The sequence below is a fragment of the Hippoglossus hippoglossus genome, chromosome 11 (assembly GCF_009819705.1).
Source record: "Hippoglossus hippoglossus isolate fHipHip1 chromosome 11, fHipHip1.pri, whole genome shotgun sequence".
Classification (NCBI taxonomy): Eukaryota; Metazoa; Chordata; class Actinopteri; order Pleuronectiformes; family Pleuronectidae; genus Hippoglossus; species Hippoglossus hippoglossus.
In genome coordinates, this window is record NC_047161.1 from 1,893,934 (window position 1) to 1,921,789 (window position 27,856).

At 43.3% G+C, this 27,856-nt stretch overlaps 1 protein-coding gene across 2 annotated transcripts in view; it reads left to right on the forward strand.

Annotated features, from left to right (window-relative positions):
• The first annotated feature begins 2,323 nt into the window (after window positions 1-2,323).
• The window catches only part of col11a2 (collagen, type XI, alpha 2), a 42,286-nt gene continuing 16,753 nt past the window's right edge, over window positions 2,324-27,856 (forward strand). The window contains exons 1-10 of one of the 2 annotated variants that reach the window (XM_034600808.1): window positions 2,324-2,352; window positions 3,210-3,358; window positions 15,562-15,723; window positions 16,758-16,968; window positions 17,141-17,303; window positions 18,336-18,458; window positions 20,166-20,279; window positions 24,860-24,979; window positions 26,421-26,636; window positions 27,667-27,720. In XM_034600808.1, coding sequence (XP_034456699.1) covers window positions 2,339-2,352; window positions 3,210-3,358; window positions 15,562-15,723; window positions 16,758-16,968; window positions 17,141-17,303; window positions 18,336-18,458; window positions 20,166-20,279; window positions 24,860-24,979; window positions 26,421-26,636; window positions 27,667-27,720 — 1,326 coding nt within the window. In that variant the 5' untranslated portion in view covers window positions 2,324-2,338. Of the gene's footprint in view, window positions 2,353-3,209; window positions 3,359-15,561; window positions 15,724-16,757; window positions 16,969-17,140; window positions 17,304-18,335; window positions 18,459-20,165; window positions 20,280-22,432; window positions 23,618-24,859; window positions 24,980-26,420; window positions 26,637-27,666; window positions 27,721-27,856 lie in introns of both variants that reach the window. The other variant, XM_034600807.1, reaches the window with a different exon arrangement.

Here is a 27,856-nt window from a genome sequence, read left to right on the forward strand (position 1 = left end):
CACAGATGTCTCGTGGGGTGTCTCTTTTTACAGCCTGTGGCATCTACTTTCAGATTAGAAACCAAACAGCCTGTCCTCAAAAAGAAAAAAGCACACTCGATCCAGTGTGTCCAGACAGAAACATGAAAACCCAGAGCTGCCGCACTGAGGGAGCGTTTCCTGGACTTTCTGATTTAGTACCAATGCCCTCAAAGAGAAAAATAACAGCTCTGTGAAGAGACTTCGAATTCTGCTTTATAGTGTTTATTCTCCGTTTTATCACATTAAATGCATCAATATTTGTGTTGCTCTCTGCTTTCTGATCTTTTCAGCTTTTCTGTTGAACCCTCTATCTTACTTCTGTTTCTTTTTACTCCCTCTACAATCCGAGATCATAAAATTCTATATTTTCTTTTTGGTTTTACATATAGTACATATATATATATATATAGCTATACAAACTACCCTCCCCTGGTTTTGCTGGATGCACTTTAGTTGCTGGTTTCACTTGATCACACAGCGGCCGCTCCTTCTCATTCTGTTTACATCTAAGCTCACCGCTGTAGTTTCTTATGAGAGCTCAGGACCATTTTCTCCTTCTGGCCGCCTCGGATGAAAACTCGCAGGCTGCGTGTTACAGCCGAACAGAACCTGAAACATGTCCATCGTAACTGAGGCGTGTCCCTTTTTTCTTCGTCTGGAATTTAGCATCATCTAGACATGGTTCTCTGAGGAGGGAGATGTTGGAGTCTGACATCTTTAATTAGCCATAAAACAATTTTTTTTAAATCACAAAACGAGTCAAAAGAAGCATTGACACGATCACAAACCTGGTACCATGCTGTATGATACAGTACATTAGTTCAACCGATTTAAGATGAGTATGATATATAGCTCATATCATTAAATTTGGCTCTAATAATTTGGATTGAAAAGCCTCCGTATTGTATCATATCTTCATATCATATATTGTATCATATCGTAACTTATTCTATCTTCGTATTATATCTTCTAATCGTATCGTATCTTCATAATGTTTCATATCGTATTCTATCTTCTTCTCGTATCTCCTTGTCATATTATATCTTATTGTATCGTCATCTTATGATGAATCTTGACTAATATGCAGCGACACATCTGAATCTATTCAGTCAATTGGATGAAAGCTACTACGTAAACGCTGCTATTTGTTATGTCACATTTATGAATATTTTATTCACCTGTACTTGTGCGTTTTTTTGCCTGTTGCTGCGAAGACTTACAAAGAATGATGGTGAGGGAGAAATGCCACAGAATGCTAACACATCCCCTTATTTCCCCCCAGAGAATGGAAATGAAAGAGGGAGTGAGAAAGAGCGAGAGCTGCAGAGCGTCGAGGGATGATTACGGTTAATTACTGCTTTGTGACTTATGTGAAGTCTGCGTTCAAAGAAAGTGACTAACCGTGGCTGTGTGAGTGCACAGGCGTTTAGAAGGCAGACGGCTGGGCACGGGGGACAGGTCTGATGCTGCTAAGTGTTTATGACAGGTGGGGAAATGAAAGCGACTTTGAAATGATGAAAGGAATGTCTCTTTGAGATTACGGCTAAAGTAGCTTTACAGTTTATGTCTCGTACCAAGCACCCAATATAACCAGGGGCTTGAAAACTTAGACTAAACTTTATTTGGCAGAAAATATGGTGTCTGTTTTTTTTCCCACGAAAGGATTCATGACCACGACATATTTCACGGTTCTCAAAATACAGAATATAAAAAACACCTGTTTACAAAACACATGCATTTATCACTGTGTCATAAATCATCCATTTCTTCATTTAGGATGAAAAACAGGTCATTTTTTCCACAGTTTAAACTTCAGTCTTGCACCAGTTGCTTGTTATCAACCTCTTGCTTGTTCTTTCATGATCTGTTTTATTTATGTGTTTATGATTTATATTACCAAGGTACGTAACTTTACTTTTCTTAGGTATTTGAAATCCTGGAATGTCTTTAATTGTATCGTGTACGTTTCCCCCAAAAACAAGTGAAATTTATGGCACTCACCAAAAATGTGTGTGTGGTTTTCCTCCCTGTAATTAGACATTTTCACTGTGTGATCACATCAATCAGGATCCATCACATTAGGTCACTGTTTATTTCCAAATGTCAGACTTTCACAGGGAGATGGTAGAAGTTGATTTCAAGTTCACAGTGATTCGTTTATCTTTTTTATGTCTCTCTCTCTCTCTCTCTCTCTCTCTCTCTCTCTCTCTCTCTCTCTCTCTCTCTCTCTCTCTCCACGTGCACCTGAGCTGATGCTGCAAAACAAGGCCACGTGGGACTGACCAATGAGAGCCGGAGGAGAGCCACGAAGGCTTGGATGAAAGGGGCGTGGTGAGTGGAGCGGACAGCAGCGTGATTGGCTGGACGCGCACTCTCCTGCTGCTGCTCAGCTCATCTGTGCGTGTGTCTGCTGTCTAACATTCACCTGAACGATCCTTCGTGGTTTATAAATCCAGTCTTTACGCAGCGCAGATACAAAGACGTGAAAGGTGGAAGTGGAGAAGATAAAGAGAAATAATCTATAATCATCCTTCATCAGCTTTTCACTGAGTGAGCAACATGAACCCTGCTGCTCACACAACGTCATTGTGTGTGTGTGTGTGTGTGTGTGTGTGTGTGTGTGTGTGTGTGTGTGTGTGTGTGTGTGAGGTGACATATTTGTATGAGCTTATCATTAAAACAGTGCGCGCTCTCACACGCCCCTCCACAACGTAGATCTGCGCGCAATTACGCACGCCCCCATTTTGCCATTCTCTCTCTCTCTCGCTCCCCTTTTGCCACTCATTCACTCTCTCTCTCTCTCTCTCCACGCACACACACACATACACACACGCTCTCGCTCTACGTGGGAGAAAGTAAAGAAGGGGAGAGGGAAAGAGAGAGAAGGGAGAGAGAGCGTGATTCCAGGTCTCTCTCTGCGGCTCTCTCCACTTTGGGTACTCGTACCCAATCTGACTCAATGGGGCTTTAGCACTAAGGGGTTACACGTTAAAATAAAAGATATTTATTCACCCCGAACCCCTTTTGTAGGTTTCGTGCACTAACGTAGACAGACAGGTAACTCATTAAGGAGAGCAGAGGTAGAGACGTGCCTTTTTGTCCGTTGCCTCGCAGAAGGTTCAGTCGGGTCCCTCTCGTCGGCTGACTTTCTGTGAGAGGATAACTTCCACCATATCCTGCATTTACAGCTCAACCAGGCCGGCAAACCACTGCAGCACTATGGATATTGGAGCTTGTCCCTTACGGAAGAAACGGAGACCATGGCGCATGGACTTCTCATCCTTCGCCTTGGTGACCGTGGCGCTCGCTGTGTGCCAAACGACCGTGGTCCGGGCAGGTAAGAACCCAGTTGTGATGTTTTAAAATGAGACTTCGGATCAGCAACACCTTTAGTGTTCTGTTCTCATTCTTACTCAGATGAAGCGTGTGCGTAAATGCACATCTCATCCAGTGCGCACCTGATTTTCACTGCTCCAATAACAGCTGCTCCACAGAGTCATCATCTCTGAAGTGTATTTGTTAAAAAGTAACGTGCATGTTTAGAGGTTTTCTACTTTCTACACTTGCAGTTTGGCGACGTTCGTCTTTTTCCTGGTAATTTTGACAGATACTTATTGAGAAAGGAAAAGTGATGAAACGTCCATCCGCTTAAAAACCAAACAAAGAAAATAATGACACGAGAGTCATTTGTTGTTGGTTTGAAAAAAAAGTTTTTCTCTGCGGGAATCTTGTCATCCTTGACATACCATGTCCGATAATGGATGTTACGCACTGTCCTTATCAATCTATGATCAGGGAGACGTTATAAAAATGATTTACTTCACTTTTTGCTGAAAAGAAAACATGTCAACACATTGTTAGGTTTCAAATAAGAGTTGTTTTGTCATCATTCCTCCTCCTGTATCTCCCTCTGTGCGTGTGTGTGTGCGTGCACCGTGCTGACAGGTGTCATCTCCCCACGATGCTCAAACATCTCAAACATCCAGATGCTTTCTTGGTCATTTTTTGTCAAGTTTGCCTCATGTTGACTTTGCTTATGAATAAACTCAATTCCATTATTACACAGAGATGTATACAGACAGGATTGAGTTTATTAGCTTATTGTAGTCACGTCTGCGCCCCCCCATCCGGAGGGGTTCATGGGGTAAGATGGTGCAAAGAGCTGCTCCAGTCTCTCATGGGGGGAGTTTGTCAGATAAGGATCAGGTTTATGATTTTATTTTTAAATTTCTCCATTGCAAATGTCTGCCTGTGAGTCAAGTGAGCTGTGGATAGAGAGTGTGAGGTGTTTACCAGTTCAGCCTGTGCATCCGTCACTGCCCCTGGTTCCACTGGGAGGAGGAATATCTGCATCCCATTCGGGATATTGAACGGAAACTTGATTTTGCATTTGTCCTGAGAAGATAAAACAGGCTTGTTTGTTTCAATCATAGTTTAATCTTAGAAGAAGTATCTGCACATCAGGACACATTTACTTTCAGGATATTTCTTGCAGAGTTTTATAGAACCCCCCCCCCCCCCCCCCCCCCCCCACCCCCCACCCCACCTGCACTGCTGGACAGTAGATGGCCTGAGAAGAATGCTCTGTAATGTGCTGAAGTTCCCTGACGAACCACCAGGGGTCTGCAGTTATTTTTAAACACAGAGAATGCATTGATTCACCTGATTCCAGATCAGTTCACATCTGAGACTTTTACGCGCAGTGACACGCGGCACCACCGTGGGCAGATATTAACGTAAAGATCAAACTTGTGATTAAAATTGTAATGTTTGAATTTTACATGTTTTCAGGCTTTAATTTGATCTAATTATTTGACGAACCTTTGGAGATGAGCAGGTCTGAAGCTTGTTGGTAATTAAATGTTAAAAGTTCTGTATTTATGTAATTGTATCATTCACAGAAACTCCAAAGTAGGTTTAGTTTACCTTCAATTAAATTAGCGTTAGAAGTTTCTGTGCGTCAGAGCTCGTGGGGACAGTTGGAGCAGCTCAGGGACCACTGGGGCTTCTGGATCTCAAGCTGCCCTCCGGTGTGTGTTCTTTGGCCCCAACTCCAGATCGCAAGAGGCGGTTGCACCGTCCCGTCGTCTCCCGTGTGTATTTTGGAGGTGGAAGCCTGATACATTTCTTGCTTTCTATGAATAGGTTATTATGCGGCGGAGCAGCTCGCTCGCAGGGGTTTGGGAGTGAAAGCGGTTAGTGTGTCCGCGTTAATGTGTGCTTTGTACAGTTGTGTTTGTGTATATGCGTCTGTGCGCTCTGGATGTTTTCTCTCCCAGCTCAGGGTGTGGAAACGTAATTCAGTGTGAATGTGCCTCTGTGTGCAGCAGCTCCTGCAGCCTGCTGTCATCTGATGCTCACAGAGCTGCTGTGCGCGCGCAGGTGCTCGTATAGTTAAGGTTTTGTTGATCATATGACCTGGATCGTAAAACCCTCCTTTCACCTGGAAGCACGTGTTCATGCTTTTTTGTGCACGTAGCGTCCCTACGCAAAATGGATCACAGCATGCGCAAAGTTGGCCAGACGCGCGTTCCTGTACGCGCACTGTGGTGCAGCAGCAGATGTTGGTGCAAACTATAACAGCGCCCCACCCAGGCAGTGAAAGACCGATTTAGAGGAGAGAGAGTTCAGAAGCCTTCACGCCTGTCCTCCCTTCTTCACTGAGAGAATGAAGGGAGGAGGAGCAGGATGGATGGATGAGTGGATGGATGGATGAGTGGATGGATGGATGGATGGATGGATGAGTGGATGGATGGATGAGTGGATGGATGGATGGATGGATGGATGGTTGGATGGATGGATGGATGGATGGATGGATGGATGGTTGGATGGATGGATGGATGGATGGATGGATGGATGAGTGGATGGATGGATGGATGGATGGTTGGATGGATGGATGAGTGGATGGATGGATGGATGGATGGTTGGATGGATGAGTGGATGGATGGATGGATGGATGGATGGTTGGATGGATGGATGAGTGGATGGATGGATGGATGGATGGATGGATGGATGGTTGGATGGATGGATGAGTGGATGGATGGATGGATGGATGGATGGATGGATGGATGGATGGATGGATGGATGGATGGATGAGGCTCAGAGACCAGTGGGCCTCCAGACGCATGAAAGACGAGTTTTGTTCAAATCAGGAGAAAATCACAGGGCAATATTTTCTTGACATGGATGTTCCCCAACCTCATTTCAAAGCTGAGCTCCTCAAAGGCCAGTCTGTCTCAGTGTGGCTAAACATAACATAACCCATGGTCTCTCTCTCTCTCTCTCTCTCTCTCTCTCTCTCTCTCTCTCTCTCTCTCTCTCTCTCTCTCTCCCTCTCTCTCTGTTGGTGAATGGAGCTACTATACGTGGTGGCAGAGCTCAGGCCTTTGACAGCTCACTCTGTGACTGTATGGAAGTGTGTGGTATTTCAGGCTCCTGCTGATCACATGTCTGGAAGCTTTAACTTGTCCTCTCGATTTTTCCTCTGCCTCGTCATCATTTTCCCTCTGTCCCTCTGTCCCTCTGTCCCTCTGTCCCTCTGTCCCTCTGACCCTCTGTCCCTAGGTCCACATCATTCTCTCTCCACCTTTATATATTTCGTCCAGGTTAATGTTACCAATTTTATTAATTCTTTACTTACTAGAAAGGATGACCTACTCATTAAGTCCAAATAAATGCTCAAAACAAAAAGAAACATCCCTGCACACTGTGACGACACTAACATGATCTGTTCTGAGCATTTACCAACACGATTTTACCTCTGTTTCATTTGCATCTCTTCTGCAACATTAGACTTTGTTGATGCAGAAAACCCTTGTTAAGCACCAAGTGCATTAGGTGCTTTCAGTTTGAACTGAGACCTGAGCTGAGCCTCTCAGACAGACCTCACTCTTATCTGCTCCCAGATTCCACCTTCTTTGTTAACAAGCAGCTGAACCCGACACTTAAGCCTGTGTAATGTAAGGCTGCTGCTCTCGTGCTGAATTAAAACCTTCGGAGGACAAGTTGCCTGGGAGGCTTAGCTCAGGGCAAAATCCCCAATTTCTCCCTGGACTGTTTTAACTAACTCTTGGTGACGTGATTCATCTCCACCAGTTTACAGACGATTAACAAAGTGAAAAGTGAGAGTGAACAAGGAGAAAGTTTCCTCCTTCACTCCCTGAACGTCTGTTCTCTGTAACTCTGGTGAGTGGGTTCCATCTCCTGTGAGAAGAACTGACTGAGAGTCAGCTTCAACTGTCACAACCAGCTCCAGTTGAAGAGTGAAGCTGAACTGAGATCAGTTAAAAAGACTCAGAAGTTATTAAAAACCAGAGTTTATCTCCAATATTCAGCAGGAAACTGTTAAAATATGAAGAATGAAAGAAGTTTTGGTGGATTTGTTACAGCAGCAGTTCTTCTTGTTCAGGAAGCAGAGGATCATGGGTAATATCCAGCATTCATCGCACATAAGCGTCTCCACATGTGGCTGCAGAGGGCGCTGCTGCTCAGTAAAAGTTACACAGTGTTGCTTTAACTCCTCGTTTTCTGAGCCGCTACTCAGAACGGTGGAGAGACGTAGGAACCTTTTCTTTAATGTTCTCGTATTCACTTTCTCACTGACCTCAACCACTGAAGCAAAATCTCATCACTTGCACCGACAGATAAGAGGCAGGCGGTGGTTGAAAGAGAAAGAAACACACACAGTCAAAGCTTAGACACACATATAGTAAACACGTCTGCCGTTCTCAGGCTGAACCACATCAGCTCTGCTCAGCGCTGTTCCCGAAGGGAACAGCGAGAGCAGAAGATAGCTCCTCTGCTTTTTCTCGGTTTGGTACGTGATGATTTTGTGGTTTGTGTGTGAGCGCGGTTTGGCGTCCATCCTCGGAGACGTTCTGTTTTAGCAGGAGATGAACAAGGACGGCAGGAGAGTGTGCCAACTTTATAATGACAGGCTGTCTGTATAGGATGCTATTCCTAGTCACTGTTATTTTGCTGCTTCTAGGAAGTCGGTGCAGGAGGGTGTGGAGAGCAGCTGTGTGATTTTACATGTAATGTTAATGTACATCTCTTTTCCAGACATCGGTGCAATCTATCCATTGGAAAATTGTTTTAAATGTTGTTGGGCTCAGACTGGGTTGAGTGGAAAGATCTAGAGGAAGTTTTAAAATATAGAAAACATTGAATAAACCTCTCCTTGCTTTTTCACAATTTCTTTTCACCTATCTGAGAGGCACAAATTCTCATTTTAATGATTTAAATTTATGCGGCAGATATGGAAAACGCCTGACCTAATTGCATCCACAATGCACAGTGCTCTTAACCTGCATTTTGATTATCAAATGCAATTAAAGTGCACTTGTGTTTGCAGCATTAGTGCAGAAACAGAAACAGTTATGGAGCACATGATTTCTAGTATTTAATACCTGTTTTTTTTACTCCATATAGTTTTCAGTCATTTCATTTTGAATCTATCTGGAAATGTTCAGGAGCGTTTAATGACCTGAAACGTCTGAGTCCTGATGGAGAAACGCCCCCGAGCGAGCGTTACAGTCTCATCACAGTCACCTGCCTCCTCACACGGGTTTTTACAGGTAAATTACAGCTGTAAAGATCCGCAGAATGCAGGGTAGATTCTGATGTGGGGATTTCCACAGCCAAAAGGTCTTTGCTATAAACAGTGATGATGATTATAAACGTAATCCTGAGCCCACTGCTGCTACACTTGTCTTCATTATAAGTCTGACTTGGCTAGACTGTGGTGTGACGAGCACCAACAATAACTGTTATTAAAGATGTGTAACTTAATTCAGTATAAATATATTGGCTGTACACTAATACAAATCTGTTTAAAGTTCATTTAAATGTCAGAATTAAAAAAACTGAGATGGATGTATGATGATTTAATGCAGTAAATATACTATCTGCAAGTTTCAGGAAAAAATTGTGTTTATTCTGCATCAGATTGTAGTAGAAGAAAAAAAAAATACAAGTATTTCTTGTTTATGACTGTGTAACGTTGTCTGTGTGTGGTGGCAGTAACTCTTGCTTTTTCTGTGTAATTGTTCAACAAGAGCTTTTCCTTCAGTGTGATTCACAGACTTTGTTTTTGGGTTAGTCAGGTTTTGTTAGTTAAATGCCGTCAGAGCTGAACTGTGAAGTCTGGAGGTTAGAGATCCATCAGGTTTCTAATTTGTGCCCTCGCTCACTGTCTGTGAGCCTCTGACTGTCTCCTGCCTCTTGCGGTGTCAGGATCCACCCTCGGATCCAAACTAAGACTGTGGCCGGCCCCTGAAACCGCATGAAGCTGCAGCACGATACGCGCTGGCAGCTGCGTCGGTGCTGACACACACCACATGATGGTGCACATAGGACAGAGAGGACTTGAGCAATATATAGGGATTGTTACCCAGAAACCACACTAGGCTGCGCTACAGTAAACGTTGGTGCTGAGCTGCAGTGACAAATATAATGAATGGACTGTGAAATCTAAAAACAACAGATGAAGGGCAGCCAATCACTTCAATATGAATAATTCACTTCATATTAAGATTGTTTGGCCACATTAGGAGGATTATGATGAAGTTCTTCAGGTGAGCGAGATGATAGCAGGCTCGTCGTTCCTCTGCCTCCAGACCTTCAGCTTAGAAATGTCAAAATAACCTGAGCTGAAAATGATAGATCCAATTTAAATTCTGATAAATAGACACAAGAACACATGAAGTACAGAGACAACCTGGAGGGAAGGAATATCCCAGGGTTCTAACAACACAGAGGAAACAACTGATGTGGTTTAAAAGAGATGGAGAAGAGACTGGAACATCGGAAATAAATCAAACTTTAAGGTATGAAATGTGTAGCCACTTGTTTACTTGCAGGGTGCACTAACAGAATCAGTTTCAACCTGAGGTTCCTCATGTTCCACGTTCTCTTCAGCAAACTCTTTATCACGTGCTCTGATCCAGAAGGAAACCTTGCCTGCTTTTCTCCGTTGCTTTTCTTCTCACAGCACAAGCGCATTGCAAGCGAACGCCCAAAGACAAATCTGAAGTTTTATTTCTCATCATTGATCGAACTGCCTCATCGTTGTTTTGTGTAGGAAAGAGATAAGTTGCAGCTCAGTCGGATTTTAACTTTCGTTCATGTCATAAATCTGCATTATGCTTTTCAAATAACTTAAATAACTATAAACATCATTTTATGTTGTAGAAATAATGTGAATTCCACTGATCCCTTTTTACAGCGTGGGTACAGAATGTATTTTCTGTCTGTGCACACAAGGCATTATAAATAAACCTAACTATAGAGGTCCAGGTTGCAAATTACAACCTGCAGTCGGGGCTGTGCACACACTCCGAGACGCCGTGGGCAGCTGGAACAACTGCAGTTTAGTTTATGGTCAGTTTTCAAATAGAGCTGAGTGTGTGTGTGTGTGTGTGTGTGTGTGTGTGTGTGTGTGTGTGTGTGTGTGTTTCTCCGCGGTCAATATTGCACGTCCCTCTCTCTCTCTCTGAGTCTGACAACGTGGTCGTTGTGTAAAGGTGAGAGGTGAGGGGTCAACGTGTCAGCTGGAGTGTGTGTCTGGTATTTGACACAGCTGCACCAAAGGAGGAAAGGGCACAGACACACACACACACACACACACATTTACATTAAAGTTACACAGAGCATCAGAGGCAGAAAGAGGTAACTATAGAGGCGTGTGTGTGTGCACGCCTGTCACCAAGTTAATTCAATCTGTTGTGGCTCCATCTAGTGGCGGCTGAGAGGAACCGAACTAACTCCATCAGTTAGTAGCAGCTCACCTGAGCATCACATGTGTTTCCCATCAGGTTGTAATGGGCTGGTTTTCTGTGTGTTCGCTCACTTGTGGCTGTGAGTGGGTTTGGGAGTGAAACAGTGACAGGACTGTTTCAGGCCTCGTGAAAACAAAATACATCCACACCATAGTACAGAGCTCCATTATACAGCTCACAGCGTATAGTTAGTGTGTGTGTGTTTCTCGTGGTGATGTGCGATCGAAGGATTAAACAACTGGGCTGAAGAGAAGTAGAATAAATAAAATAAGAAGTTATCTCAGATTTCATTGAGTATCCAACTTGTACTGTGCTGCCACATTCTGGTCCCAGCTTCAAAGCACTGCAGAGACTTCTCACTGAAACTCACTGACCTCTGCCAAGGGCCAATCCTCCCCTTAGAGTCAATGAAGCTGCATTTCTCACACTCACAGATATCAGTTCACTAAAGATGCCTGATGGGGTTTTTTCCATCAAGATCCATTAATTACTCTCTGGGAAATCAGTGAAAATGTCCAAAAATATCCTGTGTGGCAATTTGAAAGAAAGTGATTCCTGGATCCGTCCCCTGCTCCGGGTCCGCTTCCTTCCACCAAGTTTCCTGGAACAAACCAGCCAACAAACAAACTGATCAGCTGCTGCTGCCGGTTCCTTGGTCGAGGCTGAGAGTTCTGTCGACATATTTAAAACTAAACTGAAGACCCTCGTGTTGTCTGAGGCTTTTCAGTGTCCTTAAGTTGTTCTTATCCACATCATAGCATTTTAATTTAATTTTACTCTTTTCTTGTATTTCAAACTTCTTTTATTTTATAGATATTTGGTCAACCACACATATTTTTAAATGAGGTTTAATAAAGGAGAGAGGATTATAGTTGATGCAATTTATGATGACTCACATCAGTATAAGGTAGACGAGGCGTCACTGGTTCTTCTCCAGTGCAGCTGTCACTGGGTATAACTGTACATGCTACTGTAATCTTCACCTACAGCACAAGGCTGGAACCTCCCTCACGTGCCTGCGAGCCGTTTCCTGTCTTAACGACAGCAGTGTAATTGGGCAGCGTTCACTTCAAAAGGCTGCAGCCATCTGTGAGCGTTTATGTTGAGAAAGACCGATGGAGCGAGAGAGAAAGTAAGAGAAGAAAGAGAGTTTGTGCCTCGCTGCAGTTTGTTTTCATACCTTGTCTAGTTTCATATTTGCAGCTCCTCGTCTCGTGAGGTGTGTGGCTGCACTTCTCTCGGCCTGGGCCGTGTGTGTGTGTGTGTTATTTTTGTGGGTGTGTTTTTGTCGTGATTGTGGTCCTCCAGGCAGGAAGGGCCCCGGCTGCAGATGTGAGCTGGTCAGGCAGCAGAGAACAGAGCGGCACATTGTGCTGGACGTACTGGGGGAGCTCGGGCTGCAATCTGATCCAATATCCTGCCATCACAGAACCATGCTGTCTACTGTCACTGCCTGATCCCCCCCCCGAAAACACACACACACACACGCTCCACCTTTACCTGAACCGCCCCCCCCTTCCTCTTCCTCTTTCTCATTCCCAGCATTCCTGTGCAGATTTAGTAAACTCTTGAAAACTATGGGAAAATAAATCCAATGCCTCTCAAGACCCACAAATCTGGAAAAACACGAGACCTCGTTTCTGTTGATTTTGAATATTATACCATGTTATGTTATGGAAATCTTGTTGAAAATTTAAGGCACGATGCCACTAGCTTTCTGCTTTCTGCCAAAAGCTTCATAATTTGGTTAATTTCGATTTAGGGCCCCTCTAGGTCCCTTTAAACGCTCCTGCTCACAGAGCATATCGCGTTTACTCCTTCTTCCTCCTTTGCTCACTCCACCTCTCCCTCATCCTCCTCCTCCTCCTCTGTCTGCTGCAGACAGACGTTAGCGGCCTGTGGTCGAGACACCCTGAGGAAACAGCGACGCACCATTTGCTCTGTGTGAATAAATAAGACCATCTGTGAGCCTGTGTGACAAACTGGTGATTCTGAGACCACTGGGTGTCACCTAAACAAAAGCACCGCTGGGAATTTAGGAAAAGCACAAGGAAACTTAACATGAGCGGCAAATATCCAACTTCGTCTGATTAGCACATTGAGATGATTTTATTATTAAGGGATACGAGTCGTTGACTGTGGGTCTGTGTGTGCGACAGATTAAGACACAAACCTTCTTGGTCCTTTCCGATGGACGGATGTAATGGTAAACAGGAAACAAACAGAATTCATATAGAGCTTTTTTTAGTCTTATCGACCATTTAGAAAACTTTGCAGTTCAAGTCACATTCACACACACATTCAGACAGCACTTCCACACACAGGGCTTTTTCTTGCCCAAAGACAGAATGCAGACTGGAGGAGCTGGGGATCGAACCCCTGACCCTCTGGATAGTGGACGGTAATTATCCATTTTCAGCTTGACCCTGTTGACGGACGGTTAAATATTTAACAATAGCAGTGATGGGCTCCTTCACACACCAATCTGGTCTGTTCCACTCTCAGCTGAGTGTTTCTAACATGCTGCGGTGACTGTGATTACATCATTTCCTCTTAAATATGCCGTTTTGATGAAAAATGAAAATAGACGTGTAACTTCATAGCATCAAAGGACGTCTCAGGTTTTTATCTTTTCATCGGAGCGGTTGTTTTTACCCGAGCAACGCGTCACTATAGGTTTACTGTGAGAAGTGCCACAGCAGGCCGATGGCTGTGAATGGATCTAATTGGCTGTTAACAGCAAACTTAGCTCTCTGGTGCACCTCAAACTCAGGACGGAGAAGTGAGGAAAACTGGGTGTAGTTGAAGACTTGTCTCACTGGGACCCATTGAGATGTTGTAATTTTATATGGTCGACTTTATAATTACATTTGATTTGCTGGGTTCTCAGACCGAACATTTTTACAAGCTTTCTGTTTTGAAACCTCGGCACAGTTTGCGTCAGTCCGTCTGGAATTAGACGGCAGGTGACACAACATCTCCACGTCTCTGAGGAAGTTACAACTTGAAGCACGCGTGATTTACCAAAACTTAGCATTTCACTAAAGAGAAGCTGAACAACCATTATTTTAAAGGAACAGACAGAGTTAAAAAGTCCAATGTCTTCCGCACCATCGGGATGTCACAATGCCATTCGTTCAAAAACTATACAAATTTGAGAAAACGTGGAGCGATCTGTGATATTGTTATTCTTAATTGGTCACGAGCGGTTCGATCTACGTCTTTAAATACACAGCCTGACACAGTGCCTTTGAGCAATGTGAGGAAGCCAAAGAGGCAAACCACAGCGCAGACTGAGGGTGGAGGAACAGACTGTTTGACCTCAGCGTGTGAAGCTGGAGACAGGATGTGAGACTCTGTGTGTGTGTGTGTGTGTGTGTATTGGTTGATGTGATGTTAAGCTGTATTCTGTATACCTGGAGTGCGTGCGTGTGTCTGTGTGTGTGTGTGTGTGTGTGTGTGTGTGTGTGTGTGTGTGTGTGTGTGTGTGTGTGCGCGCGCGTGAGTGTGTGTCTGTGTGTGTGTGTCTGTGTGCGTGTCAGGTTAAACTGTGAAATGATCGCGTGTCCTGAATCCTTCTCTTGACTCAGCTCCATCATGTCAACAGTCACTTGTTTCAGTTGCTTGATAAATGTGAGGAGAAAAGCAGCCAGTGTCTCTGCTCTGGTTGAAACTGAGCTTCCCTGTACCTGCTGTGGCTCATGTGGTTTGGCCTGTCGCCCGTTCAGCCTGGCACAGTGCTTCCTTTTTTACATTAGACCTACGTGTACAGTGTTGGCCACTGTGGACACTCACCTGCTTCTATATCACATCAGTGTCAAAAGAACTTTTTAGATATTCTTTTAATTTTCTGCAAAGTTCTGTAAAAGAAGATAAAACTTCAGAAAAGCTGTTTGCAAATGCACCTGAAAAGCCTATTGAATACAATATATAATATAATAATATACTGTACAGGGGATGAGGCTTCTCCACTTCCTCCCACGATCCAGGAAGGAGGCTAAAATATCTCGGATTCAAACGCTGCCATCTTGTATCTGAGGCAGAGTCTGTGCAGTAGTGATCAGTAAATCAGGTCAGGAATCTGCAAGAATGCAAATCCGTTCTGATATCACACCTTTAAAGTATTTTTGTAATTAAACCGCAATTTTCTTTTTCAGGAAACCACTTCTTCTTCCTTGTCCCAAAACGTACTGTTTTTTAGAGCAGCAAAGAAGAAGTGAGTTGCGGTAGTGCAGCATTAGCCAGAGCTACATGTAGCTAGAAACTCAGCAAGTCAAATCGAGATGTGTTCCATATGCAAGGCTTCAGTTTGGAGCTATTTAAAGGACGTAATTGTCTGGATTTATTTATTTGTGTTGGTAGAGTTGGTCTCAGCTGCCAATCATGACGTTTCACTCTGTTTTTATAGCATCAAGTACAAATCAGAAACAATTTTTGACAAACATTTATTAAACATCTACTCTGACTAATTAGTTTGGTCCATGTCCCATCCACTAACATGGAGCACAAGCCAAGCTTATTTTCGGAGTTTCCATCGATATATAAGCGTCACAGACAAATTTGAGAATAGCGTTTGTACTTCACTGTCGTAGCATTACAGGATTTCTGAAGGTCACAGTTTCAGCTTTGTTATTCCACTTGTTTCGCATATTGAATTAAAACACTGTGTCTCGAACAGGGAAACTGTTCCTATGAGTTTCCTCTGTTTAAAAATGATTGTTTGTGTATAATGACACGTCTCTTCTCTTGCATTGTCCCACAGACCCGGTGGACGTGCTGCGGGCTCTGCAGGTCCCCTCGCTCCCTGAGGGCGTGAAGAAAGTCCCCGGCTTCTGCACATCCCGTCGCTCCGGCAGCCCCGACCATGCTTACCGCATCACCAAGAAGGCCCAGATCTCTGCCCCCACCAAGCAGCTCTTCTCAGGTAGGCCGCTGTTCAAACTCCCACAAGCTCCGATATTAAAATCTCAGTTCCATGCTTGTTTTACTGCAAAGAGGAAACTGGTGAATCATTATTGCACTGGGACAATGTTGGAGGTAAGAGACTTTATAAAACTTTACTTTTTGCGTTAAATATAATCAACATCACTTAAATTAATTAATTGATTCAAAGCTTGAAAATAACTCCACCAAATGCACTAGTACAGCCTATTGTTGTCTATAATATTACGAACCTACAGGAAGATTTAGTATCTCTAACAGGAGAGTTTGCTCAGGAAAGAAGAAACACTTTGAAGAAATGAACGTTCCTGTGGAGAACGTTTAACTACAGCAGGGCAAAATATTTAATATTTAAGATGAATTCCAGAGTGAAGAAACCTGTGATCATCATTATATAGGATTCTCTTCGTGTTTAGATGTATTTCAAACTGAGCTGTGTGGAGTTTACTGAGGTTGATGCTTCACTGCCTCGCTCCTGGATATACCGTGTAATCATGTGTTGCGCATCAGGAGCTGAGTTAAACTGTGTGGGAGAGCCATAACAAATTAACTTGAGAGTACAGTCTGACACCCTGGAGTGAGGAGAGAGACGACAAGGTGCCACTTATGTGGTTGTGAAGAAATCCTCAAAAGTCAAAGCTGATTTTGACTCATTTTCTAAGGTTTAGTCTTCGTTCTCCAGCTGTTAACACCTGTTATTACGTGTCCTCTGTTCCAGCATCACATGGGACTTTCTTTCAAAGTCGGTTCATCCTGACTCAGATCTCTGACTTTAGAAACTTAAAGATAATCACATTCTCTTATCCTCCACTTGTTCCCCTTCCTGTTTGAGAGCTATCTCTTTCTTTTCTTTCCTAACCCTCCATCTCCTGCCTCCCTTCTCCAGGTCCAGGTCTGACACCCTCCCACTGTTTACCTACAGCACATACTGATCTTTTTGTTCGTCTCCGTTCTCCGAGGCCACGTCTTTTAAACCCTTCCTTCTTTCATCGTCTCCCATCCCTCCCTCATCCGTAGGTCGTTTCCCGGAGAACTTCTCCATCATGGCTCTGGTTAAGGCCCAGTCTGGTCTCCAGGCCTTCCTCCTCTCCATCTACAGCGAGCAGGGCATCCAGCAGCTGGGAATCGAACTGGGACGCTCGCCTGTTTTCCTGTACGAGGACCAGAACGGCAAACCGGCCCCTGAGGACTACCCACTGTTCAGAGGCGTCAACCTGGCTGATGGCAAGTCAGTAACCAGCGACAACCAGTTTGTGACTGGTTGAGATGACACAGTTGGGGTTGTGTGGTTGTGATTGGCTGTGGAGTGTGTGTATGAGGGTTCTCCAGACACCTTTATAATTAGGCCTGTGCTCACATGACACATTTATTCGCCTTCGGTTCGTCCTCCTTGTCTCTAGGTGGCATCGCATCGCTATCTCTGTTTCCAAGAAGAACGTGACCCTGCTGCTGGACTGCAAGAAGAAGATGACCCGCGCTCTGCCCCGAGGCAACCACGCAGAGGTGGACACCAACGGCATCACAGTGTTTGGAGCCCGTCTGCTCGATGAGGAGGTTTTCCAGGTGAGGACGCTCACACAGAAAAGTGCTGTTGTTTTATTTGCACCCAAACACACACTTGAGACTGTTGAAGGTTTTGAAAATAAATAAATAAATAAAGTGTTTAAAAGGTGTTTTCATCTATGATTTGAATTACTGAATATTTGCTGTATTTTAAATACATTAGTACATCTAAGTATTTTAGTTCTTCACTAGCATGTAGAGTGTACAGTTGTCTGAAGTGGGAAGCTGTGGCTCAGGAGGTAGAGCGGGTTATCCACTGACCAGACGGTTGGTGGTTCGATCCCTGACTCATCCTATGACAGTTGCGGCATGTGTGACAGAATGAGTGAATGTGACATGAAGAGGAAAGATAATTGATCCCAGCTCAGGCAAGTTCACTGTTACAGCAGCACATAGTCAAAATCAGGAAGACAAGGGAACACATGGAAATATTAAATAGGCAATTAAATAGAAAATAACACTTAATGACAATACAGACAATATGGACATAATTGTATTACTTTTCACTTCGGATGGAAACATTAGAGAAATGTACTTGAGTAAAATGCAGTTGCACAGGATCATTGCATGAGGGTTTGTGATCTATATGTTTACTATCGCTATATAAAGATGTATGTATATATACATATATGTTATTTACAATAATATATGAATAAAATTGGTATATAAATATATATAAATAGGTGAATTTCACAATAAGAGGCATACATGTGAAATCATTTCATTGGTGTACAATAAACAGATACAAATTCCAGTCGTCTAATGTGCAAGGAATGAACCCAACATTGAAGTTAATATGAAAATGATATTCTAGATGAACGCTGTTTGTCGTTGGTCCAGTAGTCACAGTGTTGTGTAGTTTCTAGGGGGTTGACAAACAGCTGATCAGGGTCAGACTCTGCAGTTATTGGTGACTGATAACTGATTCAGTGACTGTAAATACGATGTGAACATTGTTAATGCTGTGGTTTGATGGTATGATGATGCAGCTGCACATGGTTTTGTTAATCTGTATTTCTTTACTCTCCACAGGGAGACATCCAGCAACTGCTGATCGCCTCCAACCCGCAGGCTGCCTACGACTTCTGTGAGCACTACAGCCCTGACTGTGACTCCCCTCTGCCCAAGACCCAGGCTCAGGACCCCAACACATACGTGAGTAACACCAGCACAACATGAGTTCATACACAGTGTGGAATCAACAACCTGCTCCCCTCTGCAAAAGTGACTGATCAAATACAATATGCAGCCTTTAAAACGTCACACGGGCACCAGTCTAACTCGAATCATTCATAAAACTCTCGGCTCATCTGTATCAAAGCTGAATCTGTGGACTTTGTTTTCCTTTCTGTGGCACTTACTTAAAGAAAGGAACTCATAAAAACAAATAAAGTCCAAATATCTTTGTGAGACAAGGCTCCATCTTCCTTGAAATGGAAGAAATGGAATGGGTTCCTCATTGGACCATGTCTCACCCCTCCACAAAATTTCATAGAAATCAGTTCAGCAGTTTTTGCGTAATCCTGCTAAAAATAACCAAACGCAGATGAAAACACATCCTGGAGGTAAAAACCTGTAACACACTAAAGGAAAGGAAAGCTGGAGAGGCATCATATGTCAGATATGACTCGTTTTAGGAAAGCTGCACAACATGAAAACGTCTCAGAGCGTGAAAACAAAGGTCACAGTGAAGAAACCAGCTAAAAGAAAAGTCATCTGATCGTGTCATCAAAGTGCTGCTCTTCCTCTCTGTCTTCCTCGCGCTTCTCCGTCATCGGCAACAGTTTGTATCCATCCGCTTTCCTCCTCAGTCTGTGTGTCCCTCAGGTAACTTAAGAAAAGCAGAGGCCTTGTCTCATCATACACCTGTACAGATGGGCCGTCGTTTCATACGCAGCGTTTGTTACAGCAGTGGATTAGTTGAAGCATTGGAACACAGAAAGGTAGGGGAAAGAGGATGATACAAGCCAACGTCAATGTCCTCCCCAATTCTTCTTCTTGGCTTGAGAAAGAGAATTTGTTCAGTGCATAAAACTTAAATTCTGATTGGTTTTCTGCTTAAATTGAGAAATCAAAGGATTTGGCATGAAGATGGCTTAAGGTGGAGCCTCTTACTTACTGAGACTGGTTTGTGCACACTACATGTATATTATTATTAGTAGTAGTAGTGGTAGTATAATTAGTATTATTAGTATTTTTAGTATTTTTAGTATTATTATAAGCTTTGCGAGCTCTCCCTCATTCCCTTTTCCTCTCAGTAACATTCTGATATTTGGAAGCTGACGGTTCCCCGACACCAGCAGCAGTGATTTTCATGTGCATTCATTCATCCAAAGTACATGATCTCTGCTTTAAGTATACGCATGCCAGAACTTCAATCAGAATGCCAGACGCTGAACAGAGATCCGACACGTCCCAGACCCTGTCATGTTGATGCTGTGGAGATGAATGAATATAAATCACCGTGGTTTTATTCATCGGCTTCTCCCTTTGCTTAATTGTTTTTGCTGTTTTTTCATTCGTCGAGGTCGTCTGTGCACAGACATTTTTAATTATCAGCACCTTTTGACGAGCAGCACAGACTCGAATGAATGAAAAAATGAAAGCTTTGCATTTGTTCTCTTGCTGTCTATCACCATGTTTTATTTTTCCCCTCTCTTCTACTTCTACATCTATATTTATCCCTCTGTGGCCTCTGTGACCCCTCATCACCACCGCTGTCCCCGTCTTTGTGAATTCCTCTCCTTCTGTCCATCTCACTTTCATGCACCCCCCCCCCCCCTCTTCTCCCATCCCTTGCCAAACTACGTCTCCCTCCATCCTTCCCATCTTTCAATCCTTCCATGCCTCCACCTCTCTCAGTACTTTGATGAGGAGCAGGATGACCATGAATACCCCTATTATTATGAGGAAACAACTGGCGTTCCCTCCTCCTCTGCGTCCCCCTCTCCCCGACCTGGGGCCCCCAATCTACAGGTAAAGAGGGAGCAAGAGAGAGGGAAAACACGAGCTGGGTTTGTGGAAGGGACGAAGAATGAGAGAGAAAGGTATTACAGCAACAACGGAGGCTTGATTCATAATATCGGAGTAGCTTGTCAAATATTTCAATGTCAACTACATTTATTTAATTATTTTCTCCAAAATATTTGTGTGAAATCCTGCATTCTAACTCTCAGCACAATATATGCCTCTCTCATCCCTCATCACTCCATACCTCCCTCGTTTGAATCATGTCTCACCTTTTCTTTAATCCACATTGAACTCTCACACATCTCATCTCCGTCACACAGGATTAACTTTGCTCCTTGTGATTTTATCTTGTCCTCGTGTCATTTACATGTTTTCAAATGTGTATGTGTCCAGATGTGGGCAAGTGGGGGCACTAGGGTGGGATAGGTGCAGCTGTGTTGTTATGCACACATGTGCAACCCCCCCACCATTCTTCTCCACTAATTTTTCCAATATTTACTTCTTACATCTCATCCTGTTCCACCTTAAAGGAGACATATTCTGCTCATATTTATAATTTTAATTTGTGTTTACTTGAAAAGGTTCACATGCTCTAATGTTCAGAAAACATCACTTTCCTCAAAGTGTCCATAGCTGCAGCTCCTCTTTTCAGCCTCTGTCTCAAACACTTGGATTTAGCTCCTGTCTCTTTAAGAGCCCTTGAGGAAGTATCAGCCGGACGACTGACGAGGTGTTTCAGGACCTTCAGTATTTTATGTGCTGGAGAGAAGCTTCCTCCACCATCGTAAATTGGATAATCATATAGTTAGAATTGACTCTTACTTAACATTACATAAAACCAAATAATTAAAGTGCCTTTAATGTCAAACTGATCTCATGCAAATAGAAGTGAGCATCAGAAACAAATGAAAAGTGCAGAGTAGCCTTTTCTTAACGCCATCTTGGTCAAATAGTCTTTGCACATACATTTTCTTTTCATTTATATGTGTACATTTCCTAGGATTGTTTGAATTTTCCAGCACTCATTGCATGGTCGTTCATGACAAACTCCACTCAGTTGGTTTCACAGACAAAAAACCTACAGACGGATTCGAAATGCTCTCTGAGCAGGGCATGTGTCTGTGTTGTCTTGTTAGTTGCATGACAGGAAGTCACCGCATGCACCTACTGAACGTCTGCATCATCGGTTTCCACACGGGAATATTAATGCACATGTTTATGTGTTGGTAAATGTGTTTGTGGTTGTGCATCATACATGACACACACGTATGCCACATGTCTGTCTCCTCTCAGTCTGTTCCTGTTCTTATTGCATATTTGATGAGTTCATATCCACAGTGATGTTTTCCCTTCACACTATATGGGTGATATTTGTTTACAGTGTTACTTTGCATGTATTTTTATCATAGCAGCACGAGAAGTTATAATTAATCATGCACAGTCATTTTCATTTTGTGGTTTATGTGACTAACATGTACTTGCATGAAAACCTGGACTCTATTCTCCTTCATTTGCACGGCTAAATAGCAGCGAGCTCGTCTGTCTTGCATTTGAAATGCTCAGTGCATTATAAGCTGTGTGTGTGTGTGTGAGTGTATGAGGACAGCAGGTCATGTTTTGTGTGTGTGTGTGTGTGTGTGCAGTGTGTGTGAGTTCAGCACCAGCTTCACCTGACCAGTCACACCCTCAGTGCCTCTGCCAAACCACAGGCTCAGTTCTTATTAGCACAAAGATGCTGCTTTGTCGTTTAATATTGGGAATGGCATTACTGGAGAGATCAGCAAAAAATCACTTTGGCAATCCAGCAATTCAAATAACTTGTTTTATATATGTGTGTGGATTTGATTTGTATTTCTACTTGTACTAGTACTTATTCAGTTGTATTTATTAAAACTTGTAATAGTCCTCTGCTGTATCCAGTAATGCCTGTACAGTCTCAGTAAATCATCCAAGCCTTAGCCATCTTTATGTCATTGTTTCTCAAAACATCCACTCTTGTCTTTCTCTCTCCTTCTGTCCATCCCTTGTTTGTGCTTTTCATCCCCCTCCCAACCCCTCCATGTATCTCTGTCCTCCTCCACTCCCTCGCTCCCTCTTTGTGAATATGCACTTGTACATACTAAACAACATGTCAACCAAACAATAATCTCGGATATTAGAAGAAGGCGGTCAATGGAAAAGCAGCCCCCACTAAAACCACCCCTGTCAAAGCCAAACCCACCCCGAAGCCGGTCAAGACTGGATCATTCAAACTTGTGGTTAAGCCACCTATGCCCGCCAAAGCTCCCAAGTCCGCCACAGCCAAGTCGACCAAAGCAAAGCCCACTGCAGTAGAGATCCTCTTGTCTAAGATCAAACCAACCGCACCAGCTAAATCCAAGCCCACGGCTGCTCCGGCTAAGAACGGCAACGGTAAAGCAGCTGCTGAGAAGAAAGCCAATGGTGCAGCCAAAGCCAATGGCAATGGAAAACCAGCTGTAGCAAAGGCTAATGGCAATGGCAAAGCTGTAGCCGCCGAAGCTAAACCTACAGCTCAGGCCAAGGTGAATGGCAACGGAAATGGCAAGGTTGTAACAGAGAAGAAAGTCAATGGTAATGGAAAACCATCTGCAGAAAAGAAAGTCAACGGAAATGGAAAAGTTACTGTTGTGTCAAAGGTCAACGGCAAAGCCACAGCAGAGAAAAAAGCCAATGGAAATGGCAAAACCACCATTGAAGTTAAAGAGGTTAAAGTCCAAGTTAAAAGCAAAGCTGAGAACAAAGTCAACGGCGAGGCGAAGGCTAACGGAAAAGTTATCACTGTGGTAGAAAAGAAGGTCGTGAGTAACGGTGCTGCAAATCTGGCAAAAATTGAAACCACTACAAAGGCAAAGACTGAGAAAGTTGTTAAAGTAGAAAAAATAGAGAAGACTGTGGTCAGTGCAGCTAAATCAGCTGCTAAAGTCGAAGCCACCAAAGCACCTAAACCCACAAAAGCATCTAAACCTGAACCTACAAAAGCGGCAAAGGCTGTGGCGACCAAGGCTCAAGCAGCAAAAACCCAAGTGAAGGCCGAGGTCAAAGAGGTCACCAAAGTTAAAACTGCGGTCACCAAGGTCCCTCTGGTCAAATCAACCGCAAGCACGAGCAAAGTCGTGAAGAATGTGGTCGAAAAGGTTTCCATTCCAAAGAAGGCGGCCACGACACCAACCCCGGTCCGGCCCACTCCCCCCAGACCCACGAAATCCAAGGTGGTGTTGGACATCAATGTCAAATCCCTGCACAAACCCTTCCCACCCTTCGGCAAGACCGCGCTGAGTGGAACCGTCGTCCAAGCGAAGAAAATTACCAACGGTTATCAACAGGTACAACAGGAGGGCTCAAGATTGGGTCGGATTGTCCAGACCCGTTATGTCCCATCTATCCCATCTGGTTTCCAGCTCTTTCCACCATCCAGGGTCTGCAACTAAATTCACATGTATGATTTTTTTCCCATGTGAGGGGTGAGGGTCTCTCAGTTGGTGGATGATGATGTGAATTTTGCTGTGAATCCTTCATGGTGGACAATCTGGTCTTCAGAGTGGAAGCTGGTTCATAACGAGCTGGACGACTTCTCCTCTGTTTATATATCATATGATCTTCACGATCGGCCCGACTGCTGCATATGATATCATACAGCGGTGCACAATGAAGCATGGCTACTTGTACAGTTTGACTGTCCTTTACTTCACTTCATACTCCCACATTCAAGCTGCTGAAGCTGGATCTCAGAAACCTGAATACACTCCGTCGCTCTCCATCTTTCTTTTTCGGGGGAAAACCAGTCAAATGAATGAGCATGGATTGCAATGGCACAGACACTAAACCTGAAAAAACACAAATACTGTCACATTCTACACACATGCAACACAACGACTCTCCTCTGTCACCCTGTCGTTCTCTTACTTTGTGTTTCTGTTTTTGTTTGAAGTTCCTGTGTTTCCTCTCTGACACCTGTCTCCCTGTCTCTGGTCATATTTCTTTATAAATATGAATAAATCAGCCTCACAGAAACTACAAAAGCAGGTTTTACACCTGCTTTCCGCTCACACGTTTTATTGTATTAACAGAATCATGTTCTGTGAGGCTGCTGATTTGGGTTGTTTCCTCTGTTTTCTGGTCTTGGGTGAAACTAGACATCCCAAAGCATCACGTTGTGATGTTTTCACCTGACGGGATGGAAAGAGGCTCTCAGTCCTTCCTCCAATAAGAGCTGACTTCACCCTCTCATGAATCTCACCTAAAAAGCCAAAACGGTTCAACAATGCAATGAAAAGAAATCTCAGCAACACAATCTCAGCGACTCCCTAAATCTTGCATATGGCAAAAATTTATAGTCACTGAGATGCTGAAATTTCTTTTTAAAAAATGGACTTTTACAACTTTGAAAATGTGAGTTGCCAGCGAACATTTGTTTGCGTCTGGCGAACCACAATTTTACGATGTGTTCCATTTTCATCTTTTAACTCGTCATTACCAACAAGCAGACTTTGAACTAACCAAGCTCTTCCAATCAAATCTGCTTACTTCCTCCCTGCTCCCCACTTCCTGTCACCTTGACCAATCAGGATGTAGACACTGAATATACCGAGGCTGGCCACACCGCTACAGAGACTGATTATTACTATGAGGAGATGGTCCCACAGCCAGAGGGTGAGGTGACTGGACATGAAGAGACCCCTGTGCAGGTAAAAAGAAAAGTACACACGACATGAAATAGTCAAAGAAGAGCGACTAGAGAACATAAACCAAATACAGAACACACAAGTAACTTAAACACCACATCTTTCTTGGTTTGCACATCAAATCTCAGAAGTTTACATTTAGCAGACGGTTGCAAAATCACAAATAAACCATCACCTCAATGCAAGAGACTTCCATCGCCTAAAGGAGTCAACGGTGTCACACATGTGTGGTGGTGAGCCCAGTCCCTGTAGTTTAACCGTAGTCCTGCGTCTCTTCTAACCACACGTCACTGTTTTGTTGGCGCCGACGCCACGTGACAAGACATAAGAGAAAACCTCTCTCAAAGGACAATGCACCACATTCATCTGAACACGTCATCAAACATTGTTATGTGACGCCCCTTTTGCCTAACAACAAGATGCCTGTTTTGTTCTCATTTCGAGACTCCTGGTTGATCCGTGTGTGATCTTGTCGTAAGAACAAAAGTCTTGTGAAAAGGGGATTCACGTGGGAATATTTGATAAGCAAAGCAACAAAGGCAGATGAATATAATGCATTCTCGTTTGAAACCTAACCCTCAAGAAACTCAGAACAAGTTTCTGATTTGTTTCTAGCAGTTTGCTAATTTTGACAATAACCAATATTGTCTTTATCATTATTATCATTTTATCAATATTAGCTGACTTTGATGACTCTGTTTTAGTTTCCAAGAATGTTTTTGCTGCTGTTGTGGTTAGAGATGTGTTATCGGTATATCTTAGTAACAAATATACTCATCATTCACGATTATTTGTGGCACGTTTTCATATTTTGTATTATTCCTGTCTAACATGAGATAACTGCACAGCTTAATTCCACTGGATTCATTTTTGTATATTTTGCAGTGGTAAGTAAAATAGTCTGTAACGTAGTGTTTTGCTTTGCATAGCTTAGCTCGTAGCAGCAGCTTGTTTTCACAAAGTGTTTCACATCAGATCTGTGTCTGCACAACATTAAGCCAAACTTTTATATTGCCAGAGAAATCATTGGGCGACAGGTGATCACACACACGCTGATGATGATATACTTTGATGGAAACACCGACTATTATAAGCTCAACAGAAGACGTTTAATAGAAGATGTAAGATCGCAGGATGAAAACGCTAATCCAGAATTCAGATGAGAAAATGGGAGTTACGGCACGGCGGACTGATAGAGTCTGTCAGATGTCTTTTTGTTTACTGTCCCTGTGTCACTGTTCATTTGCAGAAGGTAAGACTCACGTTTTTCTATATATGCCCCTCTCTTCCACTCTGATCCTGTATTTCTCTTCCCTGCACTAACACTTTCCCATCATACTTAACTCCCCCTCCTCCATCCACTGTCCATTCCTCTTCTTCTTGATTCATCCTCTCGTAACCCCTCCACCTATCCCATCGTGGCTTTCGATAAACCCCAAACCAGCCCCAGGTGGAGCCGACGTTGGTGGGAGAGGAGGTGGATGCCACCAAGGCAGGCGGTGGGGGCGAAGACGTCTTCACTGAGGAGTATGTGACTGGGGACGTGGGCCTTAAGGAATACGACTATTCCTACAGGGACTACAATGAGCCGTTAATGGAGACTGGAGAGCTCGATGCCAACATGGGCCCCGCCCTGTCCGCTGTGACAGACGAGGGAGGCGTAAGTAGTTTTGCTTCAGAGGCAAAAAAAAAAATCCATTTCAACCAACTCTGAATCCCAATCTTTGCCAAAATGTCAAATAGCTTGTTTGAGTTTGCCGTCATTCAAAAGCCATTGTGGAGCCATATGTTATTTATTTATCGCTGAGACATATTGACCCTCTTATTCATGGTGACTACCTGCAAAGACTGGGAGGGAGAATATAACCATAATTACCACTTAAACTAGAGATGAGACATAAACTCCTGAGGAAAATGTTTACTGACGTTATAAAGCAAGTGACAATTAGAGTCATTTTCTCATAGACTTCTATAGAAACTACCAGTGGAGTCGCCCTCTGCTGGTCATTCCAGAGAAATCAGCTTTCAGGCACTTCTGCACTGGCTTCACTTAGAGTCTACGTCCATTTTGATTCACAATCTATGATCGGCTGTGAACAACCTCTTTAGTTTACAACCCAATGTGACGTTAATAAATTAAAAACGGTCACAATGTAAAGTCTATTTATAGATTCCGTTTCATACTTGGCAAACTCAACCAATCACAGAGAATCTTGAATTTGAATGCGTTTAATTACAAATACTTTAAGGACCAAAACGATTCCTCACATGTTGGTTGAAAAGGGTTTTATTACAGGACCCGAGGAAGAATAGCTATTACCACGGTATCGGCTATTTGGGATCCTAATGAACATAAAGGATAACTTGAATGTTACATACACTGCATAAAGAGGCATTATGAAGTGCAGCAACACTCTGCTTGCTGCATCTTTAGTTCTGAATGCCATTCATGTCAGTGTATAGCTTCATGTAGAGCTGCTAAGCCCAGACGATTCTCTGTATCCACGCAGACAATGTTCTGCAAGTAATGAGAACCATTAAATCATCGGTTTTTGGACGAAGCAGGTTATCATTCTGTTTTCTACACTGGTGTAATAGAGTGTAATGTAATTGTCGGTTTAGTTTTACAATGTGTGCGACTATGTGTACTGACTGTGCCGTGTTGTTGGCTACATGTGTGTTTTCCTCAGGCTGCTGTCAGAGGCCATAAAGGAGAGAAAGGAGAACCCGCTGTCTTGGAGCCTGTAAGTTATAATAATAATAATAATAGTACTATTGGTTTATAGAGCACTTTTCTTATCAATGTTACAAAGTGCTTTACAAGCAAAAACAGCAGCAGACAGAACAAATGAGACTAAAGAACATGAGCAGAGAAAATAG